This window comes from Eumetopias jubatus, unplaced genomic scaffold (genome assembly GCF_037043125.1).
Source record: "Eumetopias jubatus isolate StellerSeaLion01/CBP00866 unplaced genomic scaffold, mEumJub1_p1.0 scaffold_9, whole genome shotgun sequence".
NCBI lineage: Eukaryota > Metazoa > Chordata > Mammalia > Carnivora > Otariidae > Eumetopias > Eumetopias jubatus.
The window spans coordinates 21,601,509-21,627,263 of NW_028274815.1; the positions used below are offsets into that span (position 1 = coordinate 21,601,509).

General features: G+C 40.8%; 2 protein-coding genes, 1 long non-coding RNA gene and 1 pseudogene across 6 annotated transcripts in view; 3 read left to right on the forward strand and 1 right to left on the reverse strand.

The window, feature by feature from the left end:
* The window catches only part of SELENOI (selenoprotein I), a 35,557-nt gene extending 31,926 nt beyond the window's left edge, over nt 1-3,631 (forward strand). Inside the window, exons 9-10 of the mRNA XM_028099645.2 lie at nt 102-284; nt 2,542-3,631. Of these exons, the coding sequence (XP_027955446.1) occupies nt 102-284; nt 2,542-2,640 (282 nt within the window). The 3' untranslated portion in view covers nt 2,641-3,631. The remainder of the gene's footprint in view (nt 1-101; nt 285-2,541) is intronic.
* A 181-nt stretch (nt 3,632-3,812) lies between these two features.
* LOC114206030 (uncharacterized) lies at nt 3,813-11,903 on the forward strand. 2 transcript variants are annotated; one of them, XR_003608526.2, is made up of 3 exons: nt 3,813-9,457; nt 10,505-10,679; nt 11,757-11,903. It is a non-coding gene; the product is annotated as an uncharacterized LOC114206030 (long non-coding RNA). The 2 variants fall into 2 exon arrangements; XR_003608527.2 differs by having other exon boundaries at nt 10,505-10,668.
* A 1,913-nt stretch (nt 11,904-13,816) lies between these two features.
* DRC1 (dynein regulatory complex subunit 1) overlaps nt 13,817-25,755 on the forward strand; it is a 40,520-nt gene continuing 28,581 nt past the window's right edge. For all 3 annotated transcript variants that reach the window (XM_028099524.2, XM_088026167.1, XM_088026168.1), the window contains exons 1-2: nt 13,817-13,971; nt 24,765-24,852. In XM_028099524.2, the coding sequence (XP_027955325.2) occupies nt 13,817-13,971; nt 24,765-24,852 (243 nt within the window). The remainder of the gene's footprint in view (nt 13,972-24,764; nt 24,853-25,755) is intronic.
* LOC114205920 (large ribosomal subunit protein eL31 pseudogene) lies at nt 20,125-20,526 on the reverse strand (annotated as a pseudogene).

A 25,755-nucleotide genomic window follows, 5' to 3' on the forward strand; every position in this document is an offset into this window, starting at 1 on the left:
GGTTCAAGTACTTGAAATGCTTTTTAAATGTTGGAATTACTAATTTTGGAAGTGCTTTGCTAATTAAATTTTCATTCTTTTTTTCCCCCCCTAACTTCAAGTGTCAGCTGATTGTTTGTCAAATGAGCAGCACCCGGTGCCCAACTTTGAATTGGTTCCTCGTTCCTCTTTTCTTGGTTGTCCTGGTGGTAAACTTAGGAGTACCTGCTTACGTTGAGAGCATTCTCCTGCATACTTTAACAGCTGTTTTCACTCTTGCCCACATCCATTATGGAGTACAAGTGGTGAGTACTCTAGAGCAAAATTGATTCCATTTGGTTCTTATGTACTAGGAAAGGAGGTGAGGGAAAAATTTCATAAGAAAGTTGCTTATTAAAGTAATGGGAAGGAAAACAAATAAAGTAGCTGGAAGAATTGGGATATTCTCTGTAAATTTTGAATAATATCCAGGTACATAATTTCAGATATCGTTTCTCTGATGAATATGTTACAGTAACTACAAGTAATTTAAAAGCTGGATAATTATTATGAAGAATTAGTTGGTTTTTTTTTTAAGATTTTATTTATTTATTTGAGAGAGAGAGAGAGAATGAGAGATAGAGAGCACGAGAGGGAAGAGGGTCAGAGGGAGAAGCAGACTCCCTGCTGAGCAGGGAGCCCGATGTGGGACTCGATTCCGGGACTCCAGGATCATGACCTGAGCCGAAGGCAGTCGCTTAACCAACTGAGCCACCCAGGCGCCCGGGAATTAGTTGTTTTTAAGTAGGTAGAAATAGAAACTGTTTTCTTGGTGAATGGAGTTGTAAACTCTTAATGTGCTTTTAATTCTGTGGGGACCAAATAATCCCATTTGTTGATGATTTATTTCTATACTTGCTTCGTTAGCTTTAGGGGCATTTTTATAAGGGGGAAATATTAGAAGAAAACGGATTTAAGAAGTATTTTGCAAACCTTAATATTCTCTTCTAAAGCAAAAGACTAGTTTCAGGGCAAACGGACTAAGGTAGAATAAAATGAAAATGAGAACCATGCAGTTTATTTTCTTTCCCTCACACTTTAACACTCTTTTCTAATTATTTTACATATTTTAGCATGGTCTTATAAATATGATTTTTAATTGTACAATATTCCATCAAGGAGATTACTTAATTACCCAGTGTACTTAGTTATGATCCAGGTATTTTAATCATTTATGTTGTTTCTAAATTTTCACCATTATAAATTAAAGTTAGAGTGAACAATCTGGAATAATATATTTTTCTTTGTTTTCTGAGGGTAGTTTCATAGCAATGGAAAATGTAAAAGGGTATTCATGTTAGTATTCGTGTTTTTATGACTCTTAAAATGTTTCTATTTGGTATGCTTGTTTTAAAAGGAATCCTACTAGGACTCAGTTTGAGAAACAAAATGTCGTCTATACTGTCATACATATTTTTAAAATGGGTGCACCTGTCATGCTTGATAACTACTTTATACTGTGCATATGTTGCTAAACTTAGGTTTCTTCTCTTAGGGTTCTCCCCAAAGTAGCTTACATTTGTTGGGATAAAATAGATGAAAAAAAAATCCATGATAACTAGGGATTATGACGTGAAGACATAATTGTTTGTTTTTATTTGCCCGTACTTAACATAAATGCTTCTTCACTTTATGTTAATACTCTTAGGCTTTCATATTCTATTTCATCAGTCATTCATGAAGTAGAATATAGTTGTAAATGTCTTTTATAATTGTGCTAATTTATTATAACCCCTCAGAAGCATATCTTTAGGCAACTGTACATAAACCAAACCAAAACATCTTTTTCTTTAAATTACAAAAGCAGTACATTTTCACTGTTAAAAACCTGGAAAATAAATACATGTTATTGAAAAACAAAATTCAAAGAACATCTTTCTTGTCTGTCTTTGTGCTCTCTTGCCACTTCTGCAACTTCTGACCAGAAGGTAAAACTTGATAAGCCACACAAAGCACTAACTTTTGAACTACTGAAATATAAATAATAACAATAGAGCTGGGAAGTATTAAATAAATGATGTTTGGTAACTGACACATAACCGGGGTCTTGCCTACCCACCAGGAATACCTTAACCAATATGGCCTAAATCTCCCAACATGTACAAATCTACTTTTATACTGTTTCATCAGTATTAGGAATGATTACCTAGAAATGCTATAAGTAGCTGAATATTGAGTCTAACTATATATGTAAATATTTGATCTATATATTGTAAGTCAGCTAACCCTATAATTTTTCAGCAGATTTGGGTGTGAATCTGTGTGGTCCAGAGGGCTCTGGAAAGACTAGATTTTGGAGTTAGGCAGCCCCAGGCTTAAGTCCTAACCCTCCCAGGGGTAGTCCTGGTATTCTATAGAATTCTATAACCTAGCTCTATAGCTATCCTAGGCCAGAAAAACCTGTCATTATTTCTGCTGAGTTTTGCCGTGTCAGTAAATTGTCTCCAGAGGGTGAATTCTGTGTCCTTTTAAAAAATTACTAGGAGTATATTTGTCACTGCCTCATGTTCTGGTTTTCCACAGGTAAAGCAGCTGAGCAGCCATTTTCAGATTTATCCCTTCTCGTTGAGGAAACCAAACTCGGATTGACTAGGAATGGAAGAAAAGAATAGTGGCCTGTAATCTACAGAAAAAAGTACTGTAAATAAGATGCTTGTAAATATTTCATCCATCACCATTGAACTAAACTGATCTGCTTAACAGACCTGGGAACTCAAGTGTGTATAGTACTTGGGTAGCGGGAGTGATACAAATGATCTGAACTTACGGGATTTTGGACCTACTAACTCCCAACTTACTTTATTTTTTATAAAACCATGTGGCATTTTGGTTAAGCATAATGTACTTTAGACCAGCAAAATGTTTCTAGTGATTTTAGCCTCATGTCTATAATGTTTTGGTTCATACAGAGTTAAAGATGCTTTGTTTTTATTTTTAAAGTCCCCAAATTGGTTTAGGAACACTGATAACATTAAGAAAACCACAAAATGTTTTCATATTTGATATTACTTTAGTAGTAGGTCTTTAGCAGTGGAAGTTATCAATAGCCCAAATCTAATATAGGGAAAATATAAGAGCAAGTCACCTTTAGCAAGAGATGCCAAATGATTACAGAACTATAATGTACAATTGCCAAATACTGGTTTCTCTTTCCCATGGAAATGCCTTTTTTCCTCATGTGCTAAGAGAGCTAGTATATATATTTAGATTCTCTAGTATTCTGGCTCTCTTTGGGAGAGATCTTGATAAATGATTCAATTTTCTTTTAAAGAAAAATATTCGATTGAGACTTACCAGAGAGTGGATCATAATTGTAGCTCATCCATTGACATGGTTCATCGTTTAAACATGGCATTTCCCCCCTTAGCTGCAGGTTGCTGAGATTTGGTGCCTGTGAACTATGATTATATGAATGCATGTGACAGTCCCAGTCTTATGATAATTACTTGTAGGGAACACAGGTAAACTTCCTTAGAAATTCACTTGGGAGTTAGAAATCTCATGAGCCTCCCTATGAATTCCTGCTATGAACCTCACTACAAAATTCGTTTTCTAATTCAGTTTGCCTGCCCTTCCCCTTCCCTTCCCTTCCCTTCCCTTCCCTTCCCTTCCCTTCCCTTCCCTTCCCTTCCCTTCCCTTCCCTTCCCTTCCCTTCCCTTCCCTTCCCTTCCCTTCCCTTCCCTTCCCTTCCCTTCCCTTCCCTTTCCTTTCCTTCCTTCCTTCCTTCCTTCCTTCCTTCCTTCCTTCCTTCCTTCCTTCCTTTCTCCTTCCTTCCCTCCCTCCCTCCCTCCCTCCTTTCTTTGTTTCTTCCTTCCGTCCGTCCGTCCATCCGTCTCTTTTTTATGGAGGAGAGAGTGCTGTGTTTTTTATTTCATACAAGATAAAGAAATAGAAATTCTTTCGTCCCTAACTTGTCCACTTCCCCACCTGAAGAAAGTTTCTGATATATATGCCTTACTGAGTACCTACTCTCTTTAATATGACTTGGAATAATTTTTGAGGTTTACTGACAAACATAAAAATCCCTTTGACTTTAATGTGGTTGTTTTATAGATCACACCTTTTCATGAATGTGGATATTTTATCTTTTTGACTTTGTCTCCATTTAGTTTGGTGGTGGTGAAATTTACTTGCTGATTTTCTTTTATTTTCCACTGAATGAGGTTTGTGCTTGAATGAAGAGTGTATCTTAAACCCTTTTTTGTTTGGATGGATTGCACTTGGATAAAATAGGCACCACTGTGTTGATATGTAATTAAATTCTTAACCATTATTTATCTATGAATGTGACCGTCGTTAAATTTAATTATAGTGTATTCCTTTTTGAATTTCAGTCTCCTGCTTTGTAAAAATAACTGTGTAATATTTCAGTTTTTTTAAATTTGTAAATCCTAATCATTGTTATCCAGGTTATTAGAAATGAGGAGTCAAGGAGCTAACTCATGGTTCTGTACTCATTTTTAAAAATGGTTCATAAAGATTGAGGTATATTCGGTGACATTTTCTGAGACTGAACATGGTGAGAAATCGATGCTGGAAAATGCAGATAGTGATTCTATGTTTGTTAATAAGTTGCCATCATGGAGGTCAGAGAATGAACAAATTAAGTAACGGTAACTCATTTTGTAGACCTTGTTCTTTGTCATCTGTAAAATTGAGCTGGATCAAGTGGTAATTTGGGCTGGGAACAAAGCTTTGTTTGTTCTAAGGTTTCTGAGCTAATCATTTTACCTTTTTGTTGATCTTGTACACAAGAATGAGATTAATCTGTATTATATAAGAAAAGAACTGAGAAGTGTTTATAAAATGACAAATTTGGACCACAGGTTTTCTTCAGCTTATACATAGTATAGTTAAAAAAAAAAACAAAACCCTTCTGGCATAGGGTCATGTTCTGTACTTTTGGGACTATTTTACATCAAAGTGTCTTTCTGTTCTTTTTCTGTTGCATCAAGTTTATTTGAAATTGTTTTGTGCCTATACTTCATGACCTATTTCCCTACAGGGGTAAAGAATTATGCCATAGTTTTATTGACACCCTTAGATGAAAGGTGGCTGGCTGTCAACAAGGTGAAAGTGAAACTGAGTGATGAACTGTTTCAGAATACTGTGGACTTGTAAATCTTCAGTGGACTGCTTTTTTTTGGTTTAGTCTGCCATCTTGAAATGCATCTTGAAAGCCCCCATTTGTTGTGTAGTGATATAGCAGCTGAAGCAGGACTTACTTGCAAATAGCTCCGTGCATTTGTATCATGCCAATTACCATAACATTTCCAAAGTATAAAAGATATTTCAGGCTTATGCATGATATTTTGGGGTGAGTCTACCACCCCAGCCTTTCTCCTAGCATACACTGAGCTGCCTTTAGGGGAGCAATGGCATGGTTGGTCATACATGCATGTTTTCTGTACATGTCAGGATGGAGTGCCTTAGCCAGGCCAGATGTTTGCTTTGTGTTTCTGCTGACCAAAGTTACCTAGACCTGTGAGAAGTTTCTTGTCAGGTTATGGTATGAAAAATGTCCTTTCATGCTTGTCAGAAATTAATTCCTCTATATTTGAGGGGGGCATGGGATAGAAAAATCCTTAAAATACCTGGATGGAGTATCTGCCTTTTCTGATCCTTTACTAACATTCATGATCTTTAGTGCATTACACAGTTTAAGATTGTCACAGTTGACACTGCCATTCCTCCATTTATACATAATAGATGTAGTTCATGAGTTTTAGTCTCAAGGGTAATAGAGTGAATAACTTCCAAATGAAAAACTAAATGGTCCTTGGCCTTTTAATAATATCATGCTTAAAATATTTTAAATTCTAATTTAAAAAAAATCTCCATGCTGATTATGGTCTAGAATGTTCTACTACTACCAACATTTCATTTATTTTAATATAGAGGTATGGGGAAGAGTATATGTCTAGAGTTGCCCAAATTCTAAATAGGTACCAGGAGCATTAATCATGACCTGGAGTCTGGGCTTTGGGGGAATATGGAAAAGAAAAAGCAGGCATAAGGTCCGCCGAAGGAGAGGAAGGGGTCACCTTAATGCACGGTGCCTGTTGTGTCCAATGGTCCTAGTGCAGTGCAGAGTTTAAAATTGTCACAATTTAAATCGCTGTTCCTCCACTAACTTCAAATTCAAATGTGAATTTGAAAAGTTCCCAAGTGTTCAGTTTTCAAAGAATTTATTTTGTAGTCAGTCAAAAAACATTTGGAATGTAACTTGCTTTCCAAAGTAGACTTTGATTCTATAGCCTGTGGAAAATAAAAAGATAAACTGGAGGTGTTTGAATCAAAGGGCCCTTTTCCCCTTTGTATTTTAACTAGAAGCCTGTGTGTAACTCTTCCTTTTCACTGTTCACCCAGCCTCCCTTTTGACTTGCTACCCCTAGGACAGAGGCGCCCACTTGCTTTGTAGCGCCTAGGTCTTGCCACATTCCGATCTCCTGGATTGCCTTAGATTTCTTGACATGTCAAGGACTGGGACCGTGCCAGGGGGAACAGAGTAAACCCGATGGGCTAGAACTTTTGACTTTGGGTCCCCAAAAAGCCAAAAACAAATACAGAAATCTTTGGTTGTTGTGTTGATTCCTGTTTTCAGAGTGGCCTTTATCTTAACCTCGGTTCTGGACTTGATTGAGTACTCTAGGAGATTTCTGGTCATATTAGGATTTTCTTTGTCCTGTGAGGTGTCTTTGAAAGAGCATGCCCTTTCTTGAACACACTGTGGGTGAATAACCTTCCTAAGTTAGCTGCCAGTACTAGAGCCTTCCAGAAGGAATTTTAATTAGTAGGCTGCATTTGAAGCACTTTGACATGTCAAGAGACACATTTTAAGTGACAGTTTTAACAGTAAAACGGTGTTAAACTAATCACTGTGAAACTTGAAGGTGTGATGCTCTGTACATTTTAGGAAGCTTAAGTAAAGTTCTGATTTTTCCTTTGTTAATTATGTAACCCAGGTGATTTGCATATTTACTTTTCATCTTTGACAATGGCACAGATGACTGACATTTTGGCAGGCAGTTACATTAGGGTATATGGTAAATCATGGTTGTGTAGCTTTTCCAGAGAAAGTGGCGACATGTTAACTTCTTCCTTGTGTGGAACCATGGGAATGGGATTTATTGGCTCATTCACTGCAGTGTTTTTACAGTGCAAAATAAACATCCACATGCTAGTAATATGCTTTGCTCTTTAATAAACAAATGTGCAAGAGATAGTAATCTAGCTGATTTTTTGGGGGGGTTTTTAAGCAGGGACCCACTCTTTAGTCAGATCTTAAATGAGCTAATATTTAGGGAAGCAAAAGATGTTCTGCCATCTGTAGCCTTCTCAACAGGTGGCCTGCATGAGGAAGTTGTGTTATATTTGGTCAGAAAGGCCAGGGTCCCAGAATTGGAAAATGGTACATGGACTGATTTTAGAGTATTTTAACAAGGGCTTATCTCTATAGGAAGGTCGTTTGGACAGAACAGGATTGTCTGGTCTTCTGCAGACCCATTCACATTGTTTTAGTCTTCACAGAATCATTTGTAGAAAGGTAGGCTAAATCAGAGTGGTGCTGTTTTTAAAACTTGTGAATTGGATCATGGCCATATGGTACCTAATGCTACATGGAACTTAGAGACAGTATTCAAGATACCAGGAGTGGGGAAGCCTGGCTGGCTCAGTCCATAGAGTGTGTGACTCTTGTTCTCAAGGTTGTGTGTTCGAGCCCCATGTTCAGTGTCAAGATTACTTAAAAAAATAAAATCTTAAAAAAAGAAAAAAAAAGAACCCCCCCCCCCAAAAAAAAAACCAGAAATGGCTAAATGCTGGGGATACCTTATGGTTCTTTGGCTAAAGTCTTCTCTTGAGCAGTTTCTATGGGTAATAATTAAGATCAGAATTGATTTTGTTTTTTTATTAAGACATACACAATTTGCCATGAGTTTTAGATTCTGATATTCTTGACAAGCACTTTTGATCTCCAGAGAGTAAGTTCTTGACCTTACTTGGGACATGCTTAGTTAGTATTTGATGTTATTAACCCATTATGGGGGGAATTTTCATTTTGCAAGACCTGTGAATGTTGCATTTTAAATCTGTTTGAATTACTGGTATCATTTAGCATCAAACTCATAACTGCTAATTAAAACTACCTTGTAGGTTATTTTGTTTAGCTAACTTACCGTATTAGCTTTCAAGAGACAAAGTCCCAGCGACATGTAATGACTTGCTTGTTCCAAAATGTGCCAAGAGAGCAGTCTTCAGTACTAAACTCCAAATTTCAACTGTTTTAAAAAAAGTAGCATTTCCTCTGGGTAATGGGGAGGCAGTGAATTACTGCCCAGGTGCAAACTCCCTACCGCCTACCTTGTCCCCTTTCCCTTCCATCCAACATAGAATAGGTTAAATTTGCAGCCAACTGTAGGAAAAGAAGTTGGTACTTTTGTGAGTAAGGCTTCATGTCCTGTGACTAAGAAGAGGTGGCAGGAATCACGGCCTAATCAATTATTGAGTTGTGTCGCTTGGGCCATTGCAGTTTGCTTTCTGTAGTATTCTGAAACAAAAGGATGATTCCATCCCTTCTCAGGTACTGAGAAAACAACTCCATGTAAGCAGCCGGAATGTGTTTGCGACAAGTAGGATATATTAGAGTGGAAGATAAAGGGGAGCACAAAATCTTTCATTTTCTCTTTCAAGTAGTTTAATTGAGCATATTCATAATTGGCCTTTCTAGAACTTGCTGTGTTCATAGTAAATAACGTAGCATTTATTTTGTCTGGTTATGTGTGGTGTGTGTGTATATACATATTCAATATGTACACATATTTTCTGCATTATATGTATGATATATTCATTTATACATGCAGTCTACTCTTGATTATCTGTAAAATGGTAAGCCCTCATTAGATTGTTCTCTTCTTGTTGACTTAGCATGGAGCCCATAACTCTGTGAAGCCTCTTATCTGGAACCACAGTCTTTCCTATTTGCAGTTCATCTCCATCCCCAAGGAAGGCCCTTGAAATATGTCGCTTTCTGTTTCCCTCTCACCAGGGATTGTGAGTGAGAAAGATAGCTGCTTCCACCGGGTTTGAGGCTTCTGGCTCTGAACGATGATGCAGCCCATTCCTGGCCCGAGGGCAGCTTGGGAACAGTTGTGCTGAAGGGCTCAATGGGGGAAAAAAACCTAGCCCTTCCAGAAATGGGGCTTCATAACTTGCTTAAATTCCTTAGCTGCAGTGTTGTGAAATCTTAGATAATTTGATGCCCAAATAGATTACAACTATGCATTTCACCGTTACTTCTGCATCATTGGTAGTACTGTTCCCTGTTGGTAGCCCAGATAATCAAGACCTGACTGTTTCTTGCCACTGGATTCTGGAAGCCTTGCTCTTTCAACTGGATTTATGTTTATTTCTGCTGCTGTGAACCCCAAAAGGAATGCAGTAGGTTTTAATTTAAAATTGTTTAATTCTATTATTGATAAATATTTATTGTAATAAAAGTAAAAAGTAAATAATTTTTAAATGCTTTTAACTGTTTTCGGATTGTCTTCTTTGTTTTTCCTTGGTAATTACAAGAGGGGAGGGAGCTAGGAGGAGAAAAATAATGTCCAGCCACTTGTCTCAGAGTTATTCATTATTTTAGAGCAAAACATTAAATGGTTTTTCGTTTTGTTTAAAGAACGATCAGCCCAGGGGTGCCTGGGTGGCTCAGTTAAGCGTCTGCCTTTGGCTAAGGTCGTGCTCTCAGGGTCCCGGGATGGAGCCCCCAGTGAGGCTCCCTGCTCTGTGGGGAGCCTGCTTCTCCCTCTGCCTCTCCCCCCACTCATTTTCTCTCTTTCTCTCCCTCTCTCAAATAAATAAAATCTTAAAAAAAAAAAAAAACCAAAAAACCGATCAGCCTGCTTGCTCCTGGGTGTTCTGTAATCCTGTGCCTTGTTTCAGAAAGCAGGGTACCAGGCAGGTGGCAGTAACAGCTGTTCATGATGTCCTCCTCTTGACGTCCCCAGAACTGGGTACTGGGCAGTGTATAATGATAACTGGGTCACACTTAAATTGTTTGTAAAGTGGTTGTCTCATACTTAAAAACATTTTCCTATAGAAAGAATGTTAATTTTCCAGGCTAATTCCACAAGAACCGAATGGCCACACTTGGTACACTTAAACAATAAGCTTTATTGAAAAACCTCATATTTTCGGGCACCTGGGTGGCTCAGTGGGTTAGGCGACTGCCTTCGGCTCAGGTCATGATCCTGGAGTCCTGGGATCGAGCCCCGCATCGGGCTCCTTGCTCAGCATGGGGTCTGCTTCGCCCTCTGCCCCTCCCCCCGATGCACGCTCTCTCTCTCTCTCTCTCTCTCTCTCAAATAAATAAATAAAATCTTAAAGAAAAACCTCGTATTTTCTAACATTGCTTCTGAGAATATTTCCTGTCTTTTACATCAGAATTGACCTCTGGCAGCAGGCATTTAATTTTTTTTTCTGTAACAGGTTTGAAGAAGGTGAGAAAATGTCCGTATTGTGACCCAGGCTAGTTCTCCAGCAGTGTGCTCATAATCCCCTGTCCCTCCCAGCCTCTTGGTTGCCCTAGCAGTCATCCCTGCCCTTCTGTCTGCAGACCTCCAACACCGAGAGAGTGCCTGACGGCATAGCAGGTGCGTCCTCGGTAAGCAGCTTGGGTCTGTCCACACGTAGACGCGTGCCTCCAAAATGTCCTGCTCTTCTTCCTGCTCTCATCTTTTCTCCTTGCTCACAAGTTTCCTGAAAGAAAAATTGATGTCTGCTCCTTCCATTTTTTCTTTTTGCTTTCATTCTGAAAGTTTCTCAAGACCTCCCAAGCTTTTAATGCCATGACTGTTTCTTAGTCATGTTCAGCCTGGCAAGCTTCAACCTGGGGCAAGTTACTTATTTTTTTCTGAGCCTCAGTTTCTTCACCTGTATAATGGGATTAGTAATATTACCGCAGTCATGCATATGTGCTATGAATGATGCAAGGAGGTATTTAGCACAGTGTGTGGTCTAAGGTAGGGCCTCGGTTTCTACTAATAACTTTGAACCCTTCCCTAAGCCTTATGACCTACTCTTGACACTTCCCTTCTTCCTTCCCTTTCCTGCTCTGTCCTTTGTACCTTTGGTAGTCAATACATGAAGATGATGGGTGAGGAAGTTCTAAAACTAACTTGAGTAAAAGAAGATTGCCTTCTGAGAATCTATTAGTAAAATTCACACAAATTTGGGAGACAGGAATAAGCCAAGAAATTATGTAAATGTTTGATGAATTCCCAAACCCCAATTAAGATGATTTGGTGTAATCTTACGGATGTGGAATTAAGTATGTGACTTGACTTAATATACTAAAATCTAGTCAGTGTATCATTTTTCTGGAAAAAGGCTATATACTGAAGGTAGATGGCGAGCCTGTAGCATAGCAGAGAAAGCCCATATATCCAGAAGGGTTTGCGTTTATCATCCCAAACTTACCCAGGGATGGGATGGAAGGACTGTTGAGTCTTTGTGGCAAGTTATACCCACTGTGGGCCCCTCAGTTCATTGCAGTCAGTCGTACAACATCAAGAAACTTGCCAATTATAGTTTGATTTCCTTTGTAGATTATCCACAGACATGTGCTGGTCACAGGTCATACATACACATGCTTGTGTGTCAGTTGTAGTTTCCTGCTCAAATTAGGGTATCCTCTTGTTCTTTCGTGAGCTTATTAGTGTAAGTCAATTCTCCAAAGCAGCTCTACTTTTTGGAGTATTGCCTACCAGTGAGGACCAGACGCTGGATGTTTGTGGATCATCAAGGTGGACCTACACCTACAACCCACCCCCAAATCCCTCTCACCTGTGACATTTGCCTGCTGCAGTCTCTTCAGGAACTCCTGTCAACACTCTTTAAAAAAAATAAACTTTATTTTTTTATTACATCAAAAGTGATTTGTGTTATTTGTAAAGTTTTTGTAGACTAGAAAATAAAAACCACCCATAGACCCACACCCAGAGATACCAACTACTTTGTGTTTTTTTCCCCCAAATCAAAAGCTTTACTAAAACAATGTAAATTTGGGAAATAACGGATATTAATTTAATTTCTATAGTTTAATTCTTTTCCCCAAGTTTTTATTTGAAGTCCAGTTAGTTGACATGCAGTGTACAATATAAGTGATTCAACACTTGCATACAACACCCCGTGCTCATCACAAGTGCCCTTCTTAATCCCTATCACCTATTTCATCCATCACTCTACTGACCTCCCCTCTGATGACTATCAGTTTGTTCTCTATAGTTAAGAGTCTGTTTCTTGGTTTACCTCTTCCCCCCCCTTTGCTTGTTTGTTTTGTTTCTTAAATTCCACATGTGAATGAAATCATACAGTATTTGTCTTTCTGACATAATACTTGAGCTCCATCCATGTTGCTGCAAATGGCAAGATTTCATTCTTTTTTTTATGGCTGTGTAATATTCCTGTGTGTGTGTGTGTATACACACGTCTTCTTTATCCATTCATCAGTAGATGGGACAGACACTTGGGCTGTTTCCATAATCTGGCTATTGTAGATAGTCCTGCTGTAAACATCGGGGTGTATGTATCCCTTTGGTTTTTTATTTAAATTCCAGTCAGTTAACATACAGTGTACTATTAGTTTCAGGTGTAAAAATATAGTGTACTTGCATACAACACGCAGGATACAAAATCAATGTACAGAAATCTTGCATTTCTTTTTCTTTATTTTTTTTTTTAGAGAGGGAGCGGGGGTAGAGGCCGAGGGAGAGTGAGAGAGAATCTTAAGCAGGTTCCATGTCCAGCTCAGAGCCCGACACGGGGCTTGATCTCACAACCCTGAGATCATGACCTGAGCCAAAATCAAGAGTCAGATGTTTAACTGATGGAGCCACCCAGGCGCCCCAGAAATCTATTGCATTTCTATACACCAATAATGAAGCAACAGAAGGGACTCAATCCCATTTACAATTGGACCAAAAACAATGAGATACCTAGGAATAAACCAAACCAAAGATGTAAAAGATCTGTACTCTGAAAACTATAAAACACTGATGAAAGAAATAGAAGACAACACAAAGAAATGGAAAGACATTACATGCTCATGGATTGAAAGAACAAATATTGTTAAACTGTCTATACTACCTAAAGCAATCTACACATTTAATGCAATCCCTATCAAAATACCAACAGCATTTTTCACAGAACTAGAACAAACAATCCCAAAATTTGTATGGAACCACAAAAGACTCCGAATAGCCTTATTTTCTGTTCATTTTTCTTCCCTATATACTAGATATATTTCCAATAGAACTTGGATCACACTCTACACATTGTGTTACATTTCTTCTTCGTTTGATACATCTTAATCTCTCTCTAGGTCAGATCCATTCTTAGTTGCTGCATTGTTTTCCATCCCATGAAAGCTTTATCAGTTCCCCTATTGATGGATTTTGGAGGTCATACCAGTTTTTTAATATTACAAATAACTGCAGTGAGCATACAGATACATCTAGGTACATTTCTTTCATTCAGCAAACACTGGTTGTGCACTTACTACATACTAAGGATTATGCTAGGCGCTCTTTGCACAGTGCTGAATGAAACTGATGTCATTTTCACCCCGCGAAGGTAGAGCCTAAGTCGCATTCTCTCTCCTGAGGTGCTGTGTGCGCGCGCGCACGCCAGCTGCGGGTCAGGTGACTGCCTTTCCCTGGCAACGGCTTGTTGTTAGCAACCGGGCGGTGGTCTGGCAGGTGGTCCGGGCGGAGCTGCCTGGGGCGGGAGGCACTGTCTGTCATGAATCCGCCGGGAGCCCTGGGGGTCCTGGAGGAGAAGGAGGAGGAACACTTGTCCACCCCGATTCTCGGGCCGTCCATACATTCTGACAACCCTCAGGAGCGGATCCAGGCCCGGCGCCTCCGCATCGCGGCGCGCCTGGAAGCCCGCAGGCGGTGAGCGGGGGAGGGGGGGTATCTGGGCGGGTCCGCAGCGGAGCGCGCCGGGTACCGGCGACGCAGGGCGGGGACGAGGCGGGCGCCTTCCCCGGGCGGGAGACTCTGAGGGGAGCGGCCGGGGAGCCCCGTGTGTGAGCGAAAAGGTAGGCGGTGAGATAGGAAAAATTTCTTCCGGAAGGTTCAAGCAAAGTATGGGATATGAAAACATTCAACAACTTGTAAAGTCAAAGACGGAAATAATAGTCCCTTCAGCGCTTTTATTGAGGGCCTGCTGTGCCATGCACTGCGAGCAATACACTGAAGACACAGGCCATCCTTGACCTCCCCTCAGAGGTCTTTTTTCCTTCTTCCATCCCAACCTAACTTCCTTCCACAAGCCGTTCTGCAGCGGGCTTTAGCTGTCACTTCTGCTGGTCTCAGTGGCTTATCTGGTTGTATGACACAAACCCTCATTCCTGAAGGGTCTGAGACTGATAACCGTACCCTTCTCAGGCCAAGGTTGTTGTTGCACCTGTCCATTCACAGACACAGTGGGCTGTCATACAGGGTACCAAGAGGCACCTGCATGATCTTCTGAATTCCTCAAACACCCTCACTGTGTAACAGCATTTATACCTTGTCCTGCTGGCCAGGGTCAGCTACCCTACCAAGATGGTGACTTCTTGTCTTCTGGTCATTGGACACAAGGGGCCCAGAGTGGTGTGGCTATGTTCCAACAAAACTTTACTTATGGACACTGAGATTTGAATGTCGTATAATGTTCATGCATCACAAAATATTCCTCATATTTTGACCTTGTTTTCTGAATTCACTTTTTAGAGAAGTTTTAGGTTCGCAGCAAAACTGAGTGGAAAGTACAGAGATTTCCCAATACTGCCCCCCACACGTGCACAGCCTGTCCCACTATCAGCACCCTCCAGAGTGGTACATTTAGTACAAATGATGAAACCTAGTTGACACATCATCACCCTGAGTTCATAGTTTACATCATGATTCACTCGTGGTGTTCTATGGATTTTGACAAATATGTAATGACATGTATCCACCATTATAGTACCATACAGAATAGTTTCACTGCCCTAAAAATCCTCTGTGCTCTGCCCAGTCAGCTGATCTTTTTTTTTAACCATTAAAAAATGTAAAAATCATTCTTTGCTTGTGAGCCCTACAAAAACAGGTGGGTCGTATTTGGCTCCCAGGCCAATCTGATGTAATGGAACAATGTGATGTTCTGTGGGATATCCAGATGGTCCTGATCTTGTCAGACTGTATTTTGACCGATATCAGGAGAATTAACATGACTCTGTAAGTGTGCGGGTTATATGAATATACATTACTATCTGTTGCATGTAAATGTGAGCTTCCTGATCCTTTTTTGTGATTGAGGTAGAAAATAACACATTTGGCCCAGTCAGCAGCCACCTTGTATGTACTCAGACCACTCCAATCTGCTCTAGCAAAGATACCACGCTTGCATGGCAGCAGCAATCAGGGTTACTCCTTGGTTGAGCTTGCGGTATTGATCATCATTTTCTCAGATCCTTTCCAGTTTTTGCAGAGGCCAGACCCGTGATTTAAATGGACACTTGATAGGGACCACCCCTCCTGTATCCTTGAGATCCTTAAGGGTGACACTAATCCCCGCCCCCCCCCCCCCGTTTGTGATTGTTTTTATGTAATCAGGTGCAGTTTTAGAGATGTCCATTTGGCCTTCCCTGCCATGATAACTCTTACCCACAGGCCAAGGACTTAATGTGGGAGTTTCTCAAATGTCTAAGTATGTTGAGATCGCTCTGATTGCTCTTTGAGGGAATGGCTTGGGGAAGCCAGAAGTGTAATTAAAGAGACCAGTTAGGAAGCAGTTGCATTGGTCCGGGTAAGGGATGAAGTTGGTCTGGTGGGATTGGAGAGAAAGCAGATGTACTCAAGACATATTTTAGAGCTTTAACTGACTGGATTCACTGATTTTGGATATGCTGGTCAAAGACAGGGAAAAAGCAAGAATGGCTTGAACAGCTGGGTAGATGGTAGTGCCTTATATTAAAATAATAAAGACAGTGACAGGGGAAGTGAGGCAGGAGGATTTGGAAATCAAGAGTTTGGCTTTGGACATATTAAATGAAATTGGATTTTGGAAGACATTAAAACTGAGATGTCCATTAGGCAGTTGGACATGGGTCTGAAACTCAGAAGAGAATTCTGGATTAGAGAGGTCAGTGCAGAGAGTCAACAGCCTTATGATTGTATTGAAAACCATGGGAATGGATTGACTTACACTGGAAAAGAGGATAAAAAGATGAGAGGAGAGCTCATGCCAAGCCCTAGGAAAGCTCTGCATTTAGAAACAGATGGAAAAGGAAACGCTGACAGAGGATTGTCTCCGTGATATAAAGATGCTGTAGAATGGCCAGTGGTGCTGGCGGGAAAACTTAATACATGAGGTACAGCGGGGGACCCAGTGATTTTAACACCTGGAGCAGGGGAGTTTTTAAAATAATAATAGCCTGGGGGGTACCTGGGTGGCTCAGTCATTAAGTGTCTGCCTCAGGTTATGATCCCAGGGTCCTGGGATTGAGCCCCAAATTGGAGTTCTCCTTCTCCCTCTCCCTCTCCCCCTGCTCGTGTTCCCTCTCTTGCTGTGTCTCTCTCTGTCAAATAAATAAATAAAATCTTAAATAATAATAATAATAATAATAGCCTGAAAAGGAAAGCGGACAGTGAACGTTTTCTTCAATTGAACTTTGTTTATATAACCAGTCCAGTGAAAACATTTTTAAAAATAAAAGTAAAATTTACATTATGAAACAAGAAAACAGGAACAGATCAATACTTTTTAATTACATTACTGTATTTTTGGGGGGAAAGGAAGGAAAAACACGAAGAAGTGTTTCCAAAAGAATTCTGCAAGGTTTAGAGAGTGAAATGTAGAATGACAGAACTAAACTAAACTAACTGGAGTTCAGTTTCTTCATGTTTTCAATAGCTGGGCTGTTGTTAATGTCAAATCCCTCTTTTTTTTCTTTTAAGATTTACTTATTTATTTGAGAGAGCGAGAGAGAGAGAGCACAGAGGGAGAGGGAGAAGCAGACTTGCCAAGCAGAGAGCCCTACACAGGGCTCGATCCCAGGACCCTGAGATTATGACCTGAGTCAAAGGCAGACGCCCAACCGACTGAGCCACCCAGGTGCTCCATTTGTCAAATCCCTCTTGTGCTGGGACATGTAGTACCTCGGGGGTTGGGGATGTGCCCTTTGCCCAAGTGAGCTGGGACAATTTGAACCATTTCAAATGTGTCCTCGAAACATGTGTGCAGTTGAGTCTGTGCGTGTCACAGGCCAACTGTATTCTCTGTGTTCTCTGAATTAATTTCCTTGTTAAAGGACAAGATATAGAAAGGTGCTGTATCAAAGTCTACGTATATATTCTATATATTTTTTTCTTAAGATTTTTTTTTAAAGTAATCTCTGCACCCAACGTGGGGCTCAAACTCACAACCCTGAGATCAAGAGTCTCATGTTCTTCTGACTGAGCCAGTCAGTTGCCCCCATATATATTTTTAAAAATTAACAGTAGCTGCAGAAATTGTTTAGAACTTAGATTAACAAAAGATTTTTCAGAAAGGAGTGTTTTATCACTGACCTTGTTTTGTTGCTGGCACGGGTTGATAATAATAAGCAGACAGACTGTTAGTCCATTGTATCCTTTTAAAATATTTATAGGTTCCTTGAGTTGGCCTCTGGTGCCCACTGCCCTAAGTGCTTGGGCCTCGGTATACCATTGAGGTATACTTTTAGGAAAGAAGCTGTTAATAGAATCAAATGTCATATAAAAATAAAGAACAGGATTAATAGGTTAAAGCTCCTGAAAATCCCAGTCTCTACTGTCTCAGTTGAAGTGTGAAATTCCTGGAGATGTGACTCCAGAGTAAGGATGGCAGATGGAACACATACATTTATCCTGGATCTCTATCAAAACTCCATTAGCATGACATTTAAGGGGATTAAATAAAAAAGACATAAACCCACAAAGTCAAGCAAAACAGAAGGGACTCAACAGCAACAACATTTTGGAAGCTGGGAAGCATAAGGACAGATGGTAAATGGTCTCGCAGATTCGAGACTGTGGAAATATAAACTGGTAGTGAGGAAAGCCAAGAGTCCCCCTTGATTTACTCTGCAGTAAATCTGCAAAAGACCAGGAAATCGGAAGCATCAGTTTCAAGTGGAAGTAGAGCGGAAGAAGGGGCTAAAATCAGGAGCATTGGGAAAATTAATAGCTGGATGCCAGGAACCTTTTCCCCACCTTGCACAAAAGACGGGAGGTTTGGAGGAAGTAAACTGGAGGATCTACAGTTTGGGGGGTGCTGGGCAGAGATGAGGCAGGAACACTGTACTAAAAGCAAGGGGATTCTGTGGCCATGTGCACACTGCCGCTGAGACCTTGCAGTCCTTCTGCCCCTTCCGGGAAAATGGGCAAGTCGGAGCTTCACAATGCAGGCAGGAGCCTGAAGTTTCTCTGGAAAATTTGACCAGCCCCCGAGGAAGGATTCAAAGGCACTGACATCCAGAGTTGCCCACCAGGCGGTCCAAGTAGATGGTCCTACGCTGAAGTTCACTGTTGTCAAGCTACACCCTTGCATTCAGAGCTTCCTTCAGCTTTTCAGTCTTATGGTGACAAGGTAGCCAAGGATTTCTAGACATCTGAGGAAAGTCTTTACCATGAAAGGTGGACACCAAAATGAACACACAGCAAAACGCAACTTAGAGGAACTTGAGACTATGTAGGAGGAAAAGACAACAGTAATACAACTAAAAGACTCATTTAGACCATCCTCGGAAAAAAAAGAAATGATATTGCATCCACAGAACAAGAATAGGATGCTATTAAAAGGGGTGGTGAGAGAACAAAATAGAGCTCTTGGAAATTAAAAAATATTGTGCTCACTTCGGCAGCACATATACTAAAAATTGGAAATTAAAAAATATGATAAAAATGGAAAACTGTAGAAGGGTTAGGAAATAAAGGTCATGGAGTCACATAGAAGGTAGAGCAAAAAGAAAAACAGAAACTAGGAGAGAAAAAGATTTTTCAGAATTAGAGGACCAGTCTAGGAGATCTCATCTCTCCTTTCTAGATCCATAAAGAAAGGGCAGAGCAAACAGAGGGGAGGAAATTATCACTGGAAGTATTCAAGAAAATTGATCAGAACTGAAGCTCATGAGTTTCCTGCTTGGGGGGAACACCCAACTGAAAATGTTCAGCCCAATGGATGAAAGTAGACCCACCCGTAGCCACACCATTGAGAAAGTTCAGAGTGTTATTGAAAAACCCAAGTTCGGCTGCCCATTGCTCGGAAAGCCAATACTCAAGAGGCGAGTTTTGATTGGAAAGGAATATGAGCTTTATTCAGGGGATCAGCCAGCTGGGGAGAAGGCGGACTCTTTTTTTTTTTAATTAACATATAATGTACTATTCGTTTCAGGGGTACAGGTCTGTGTTCATCAGTCTTACACATTTCACAGCGCTCACCAAAGTACATACCCTCCCCAATGTCCATCACCCAGACACCCCATCCCCCCTATCCCCCTCCACTCGAGCCACGCTCAGTTTGTTTCCTGAGATTAAGAGTCTCTTATGTTTGTCTCCCTCTCTGGTTTCGTCTTGTTTCATTTTTCCCTCCCTTCCCCTATGATCTTCTGTCTTGTTTCTCAAAATCCTCATATCAGTGAGATCATGTGATACTTACCTTTCTCTGATTGACTTCTTTTGCTTAGCATAATACCCTCTAGTTCCATCCAAGTCATTGCAAATGGCAAGATTTCGTTTTTTTGATGGCTGAGTAATATTCCATTGTATATATATACCACATATTCTTTATCCATTCATCTGTTGATGGACATCTGGGCTCTTTCCATAGTTTGGCTATTGTGGACATTGCTACTATAAACATTGGGGTGCAGGTGCCCCTTTGGGTCACTATATTTGTATCTTTGGGGTAAATACCCAGTAGTGCAATTGCTGGGTCATAGGGTAACTCTATTTTCAACTTTTTTTTTAAATTTTATTTTATTATGTTATGTTAATCACCATACATTATATCATTAGTTTTTTTTTTTTTGCAGTTTTATACCTTTATTTAACAATCAGTGATTAGTTCTCATCCACATTAACTGTCTGTAGATTTTTGAAAGTGGTGACAGGTACATAGGTAACCAGTGTGTAGAGCTTGTTTGGTGAATCTTCATCCTCGTTACGTTTTCTGGACAACCGCACACGGATATGGTATGGAACATTCCTTATTCCTTTGGCCCAGACAGCTTTGTTGAGCCTGGTGCCAATGAGCACATCTGGAGTTCCCATCTCCTTCATGGCAAATTTCCGGATCTCTTTGAGTGCCCGAGGGGCACGCTTCTTGAAACCCACTCCATGGATGCGCTTGTGAATGTTGATGGTGTATTCTCTGGTCACTACTTCGTTGATGGCAGAATGGCCCTTCTTCTTCTCGCCACCCTTCTTCACGGGAGCCATTCTGCCGGGCCCTGGTTGGAAAGGAAGAGCACCTATATCATTAGTTTTTGATATAGTGTTCCATGATTCATTGTTTGTGTATAACACCCAGTGCTCCATGCAGTACGTGCCCTCTTTAATACCCATCACCAGGCTAACCCATCCCCCCACCCCCCTCCCCTCTAGAACCCTCAGTTTGTTTCTCAGAGTCCATAGTCTCTCATGGTTCGTCTCCCCCTCCAATTTCCCACCCTTCATTTTTCCCTTCCTACTATCTTCTTTTTTTTTTTTTAACATATAATGTATTATTTGTTTCAGAGGTACAGGTCTGTGATTCATCAGTCTTACACAATTCACAGCGCTCACCATAGCACATACCCTCCCCAATAGACATCACCCAGCCACCCCATCCTTCCCACCCCCCTGCACTCCAGCAACCCTCAGTTTATTTCCTGAGATTAAGAATTCCTCATATCAGTGAGATCATATGATACATACCTCTCTCTGATTGACTTATTTCACTTAGCATAATACCCTCTAGTTCCATCCACATCGTTGCAAATGGCAAGATTTCGTTTTTTTGATGGCTGCATAATTTTCCATTGTGTGTGTGTGTGTGTGTGTGTGTGTGTGTGTGTGTATCACATCTTCTTTATCCATTCATCTGTTGATGGACATCTAGACTCTTTCCATTGTTCGGCTATTGTGGACATTGCTGCTATAAACATTGGGGTGCACGTGCCCCTTTGGATCACTACATTTATATCTTTGGGGTAAATACCCGGTAGTGCAATTGCCGAGTTGTAGAGTAGCTCTATTTTAAACTTTTTGAGGAACCTCCATACTGTTTTCCAGAGTGGCTGCACCAGCTTGCATTCCCACCAACAGTGTAAGAGGGTTCCCCTTTCTCCACATCCCCGCCAACATCTGTCATTTCCTGAGTGGTTAATTTTAGCCATTCTGACTGGTGTGAGGTGGTATCTCATTGAGGTTTTGATTTGTATTTCCCTGACGCCAAGTGATGTTGACCATTTTTCATGTGTCTGTTGGCCATTTGGATGTCTTCTTTGCAGAAATGTCTGTTCATGTCTTCTGCCCATTTCTTGATTGGATTAGTTGTTCTTTGGGTGTTGAGTTTGATAAGTTCTTTATAGATTTTGGATACTGGCCCTTTATCTGAGATGTCATTTGCAAATATCTTCTCCCATTCTGTCGGTTGTTTTTTGGTTTTGTTGACTGTTTCCTTTGCTGTGCAAAAGCTTTTTATCTTGATGAAGTCCCAATAGTTCAGTTTTGCCCTTGCTTCCCTTGCCTTTGGCGATGTTTCTAGGAAGAAGTTGCTGCAGCTGAGGTCGAAGAGGTTGCTGCCTGTGTTCTCCTCAAGGATTTTGATGGATTCCTGCCTCACATTTAGGTCTTTCATCCATTTTGAGTCTATTTTTGTGTGTGGTGTAAGAAAATGGTCCAGTTTCATTCTTCTGCATGTGGCTGTCCAATTTTCCCAACACCATTTGTTGAAGAGATTGTCTTTTTTCCATTGGACATTCTTTCCTGCTTTGTCGAAGATTAGTTGACCATAGAGTTGAGGGTCCATTTCTGGGTTTTCTATTCTGTTCCATTGATCTATGTGTCTGTTTTTGTGCCAGTACCATACTGTCTTGATGATTACAGCTTTGTAATACGGCTTGAAGTCTGGAATTGTGATGGAGAAGGCGGACTCTTGTCCAAAAACCAACCCCGAGGTTTCTGCCTGGCCCGAAGATTTTTACAGAAACTTTAGGGCAGTTAATCAGTAAAAAGGGAGGACAGTGGTCTTTAACCCTTCTTGATTGCATGCAGACTCAGTGGTGCCAGCTACACTTGTTATCCTGGTGCTCAGAGGTTGAGTATTGCTGCGTGGGGCGGGATGGCGGGGGGGGTGTGGGGAGCGGGGGAAGTTGTGCAAGAGAGTTTGGTCTGGAGTCTTTCTAGGAAACAATGCAATGAATCATCTATAGATACACAAAGAAGGGTTTAGTTAATCCATCACGTGGGCTAAAAGTGCTTGCTAAAACTCAAAGACTACTAAATTGGCTGCAGGGGCCAAGACAGCGGCTTCAAGGGCACCGAGAGCCAGGAGAAGGGACCTACAAGTTTCTAGAGTGAGAACAATGGTCACGTCCAAGGAAAGGATTAAGAAACAGAGTGACTTCAGGGTTTTGAAATAGCCACTGGACGGTAGAAGACACTGCAGCAATACCCTCAGAATTCTGAAGGAAGATGATTTCTAACCCAGAACCTGAAATCCAGCCAAACAATCCATTAAGTGCCAAGTTTTTAAATCCCAAGAAGGGACTTTGATTGGTCAGGAGGTGGGGTATTCAAGAAGATGGAGGCTCCATTGAGACGGCAAGGGTGGGGGCCCCGAGGAAGCAGTTTCCCGAAAGAGGGACTCAGCTCAAACCTGAGGAGGGAGAAGTCTCTTTGGGGATGACTCCTTTGGGGAATAGGCTAGGTCAGCAAGCAAAACAAAACAAGACAACAAATTTTTAGTCGCCCCGTTCAAGTAAACAAAGCAGGTGAAACTAATTTTGTCACTTATTTTATTTAACCCACTATATAAAAATATTATTTTAACATGTAATCAGTATGAATTATATTGAGATATTTTGCTTTTTTTTTTCATTCAAAGTCTTCCAAAATCCATGTAGTTTGCATTTTATACTCACAGGGCATTTCAGTTTGGATCAGCCACTTGTGGTTAGTGGCTCCCTTTCTTGGACAGTTGGACAGTGCAGTGCTAGGAAGATCAGAAATGATAAGTAAAAGGCAGCAGTGGGGTTCAAGTGAAAACTAGGTTAATAAGAGTTCTTTCTCTTTCTGAAGAACTGGTCTTTGCTCCAGGAAATGGAGCAACTGGAGGGATTATTTAGATAGAGTTGGTTCCTTAATTGGTGGTCAAAGTAGAAAGTCAAGAGAAAGAGTGCATTTTGTGCGATAGTGGGAAAACCATGAACCTGGCAATGTTGGAAGACCAAGTCAAACGGAACACTTAGTTCTCTTAGTGATGGCAAAGAATAGATTGACTAAGAATAGGGAAGTGTATGAAATGACAAGAAAGAAAATGGGGTTTTGGTTAGATTTGAAGTGGGGGGTGGTGGTAACTCCACTTCACATGTCAAAAATGCTGTAGAGCGGTGCTGAACTTTGAACAAAGGGAGTGGAAACGGAAGTCAGTATTAGAAAAAAAGCAAGAAAGAATGAGGCAGAGAGATCTGCTTGTTGCACTGTGAATGAGGTCATAACATGATGGTTTCATTTTTCCTAAGGCAGTCCTGGGAGTCCTCTTGTGGAGTGATGTGAATAGTTAGGCACCCATACCTGGCCCACACCTGATATTATCAATCTTTTATTTATGTATGTATGTATTTATTTATTTAAAGATTTTATTTATTTATTTGACAGAGACACAGCAAGAGAGGGAACACAAGCAGGGGGAGTGGGAGAGGGAGAAGCAGGCTTCCCGCGGAGCAGGGAGCCCCATGCTGAGCCGAAGGCAGACGCTTAATGACTGAGCCACCCAGGCGCCCCTTATTTATTTATTTATTTATTTTTAAAAGATTTTTTTTTTATTTATTTGTCAGAGAGAGAGAGGGAATGAACACACAAGCAGGGGGAGTGGCAGGCTCCCCACTGAGCAGGGAGCCTGATGTGGGGCTCGATCCCAGGACCCTGGGACCATGACCTGAGCCAAAGGCAGACGCTTAACTCACTGAGCCACCCAGGCATCCTATTATCAAGCTTTTAAATCTTTTCTTGTCTGGTATGGAGAATAATGATACCTCACGGGCTTCTCAATTTCATTTCTCAGGTTCTATGTGAAGTTGAATGCATTTCCAAATGTCTATTTGCCTGTTGTATTTCTTCTGTAAGTTGTCTGTCCACATCCTTTGCCAGTTTTTCTAATTGGTATTTTGTCTTTTTTATATTGATTTGAAGGAGCCTGTTCTATTTTCTAGATGGCAGTGTTTTGTCAAGTTTTATCCCTTGATTCAAGGAGAAGAATTTTAAATTTTAAGAAGTAAAGCCTCTCAATTTTTTTTTTTTCTAGCTTTGGTCTTATTCTAAGATGGGTTCTCTCCTGTATTTACTTCTAGTTTTTTATGATTGTGTTTTTTTTAATATTTAAATTTTTATCCATATGGGATATATTTTCGTATATGGTATCATGCACTATGGAAACTCTAAATATAGAATCCACATACTAGAAATAACTTTAGTTTCTCTACTTTCTCCCATCACAGGGAAGCACTTGGAGAATATTTAGATGGGAAGAAAGAGAGTGAGGAAGATCAAAGCAAGAGCTACAAGCAGAAAGAAGAAAGCAGACTGGTATGAGCTGGGTAGCAGATGGGTCCTGTCAGCCAGTGACACTAGGGACCTGGGTGTGATGTCATGGTTTTTGTACTTAGACCAGAAAAATCTCACGAGAGAGTCCATGTTCCCACCTTTAGTGAGGCAGAAGTGAATTTGAATCTTTCCCATCTTGAGAGCTCTCTAGGAGTGAGCTTTCATTTCATCCTACAGACTATTCATTGGATCAAGTGCAAATGTTTAAGCTACCCATTCAGGGCCTTCTCTTCCCGTCCTAACCTCAGTCTTCGTCCCACTGATACCTACTTTGGGCCTTCGCTCTCGCTTGGCTGATCTTCTCACTCACCTCCAGTGGGGGCTCTGCTCTTGCTGTTGTGTGTGCCTCTGATCTTCCAGAATGCCATTCCCTCCCCTCCCCTCCTCTTCCCTCTCTGCCACCTCTTTCTCTTCTCCTCTCCTCTCATCAGGATGCCTTCCCACACTTCAGGACCATCTCAAGTCCCAACTTGAGAGGACTTCAATTCCATGACTCTTCTGCAGCCCAGACTCCTTTAATTCACACACCGAATACTTCTTCTCCGTGCCACGTGTTTCATTTTAGACCATTTTCTCGCTTGTGAGACTTCAAATGTGTGTCCTGCAGTGTCCCCAGTGGAGCTGTAAGCTCCGTGAGAGGGAGAGCCTCTCCTATACCCGTGGAGTAGTGCAGAGCTTGTACTCAATGACCACTAAAAAGAAAGTCATCGATTGCTCTCCCATGGCAATACCAGGGCTCCTGGGATGTTTAATACAGGACTTGGAACAACAGGAGCAGGAAGAATGAACAACACTTCCAAACAGCAAGCAGAACTGGTGAAGTGCTGCATTTAATTAATTGCTAAATGAGTATCATAGAGCAGCGGGACGGTCGGAATTGAGGTA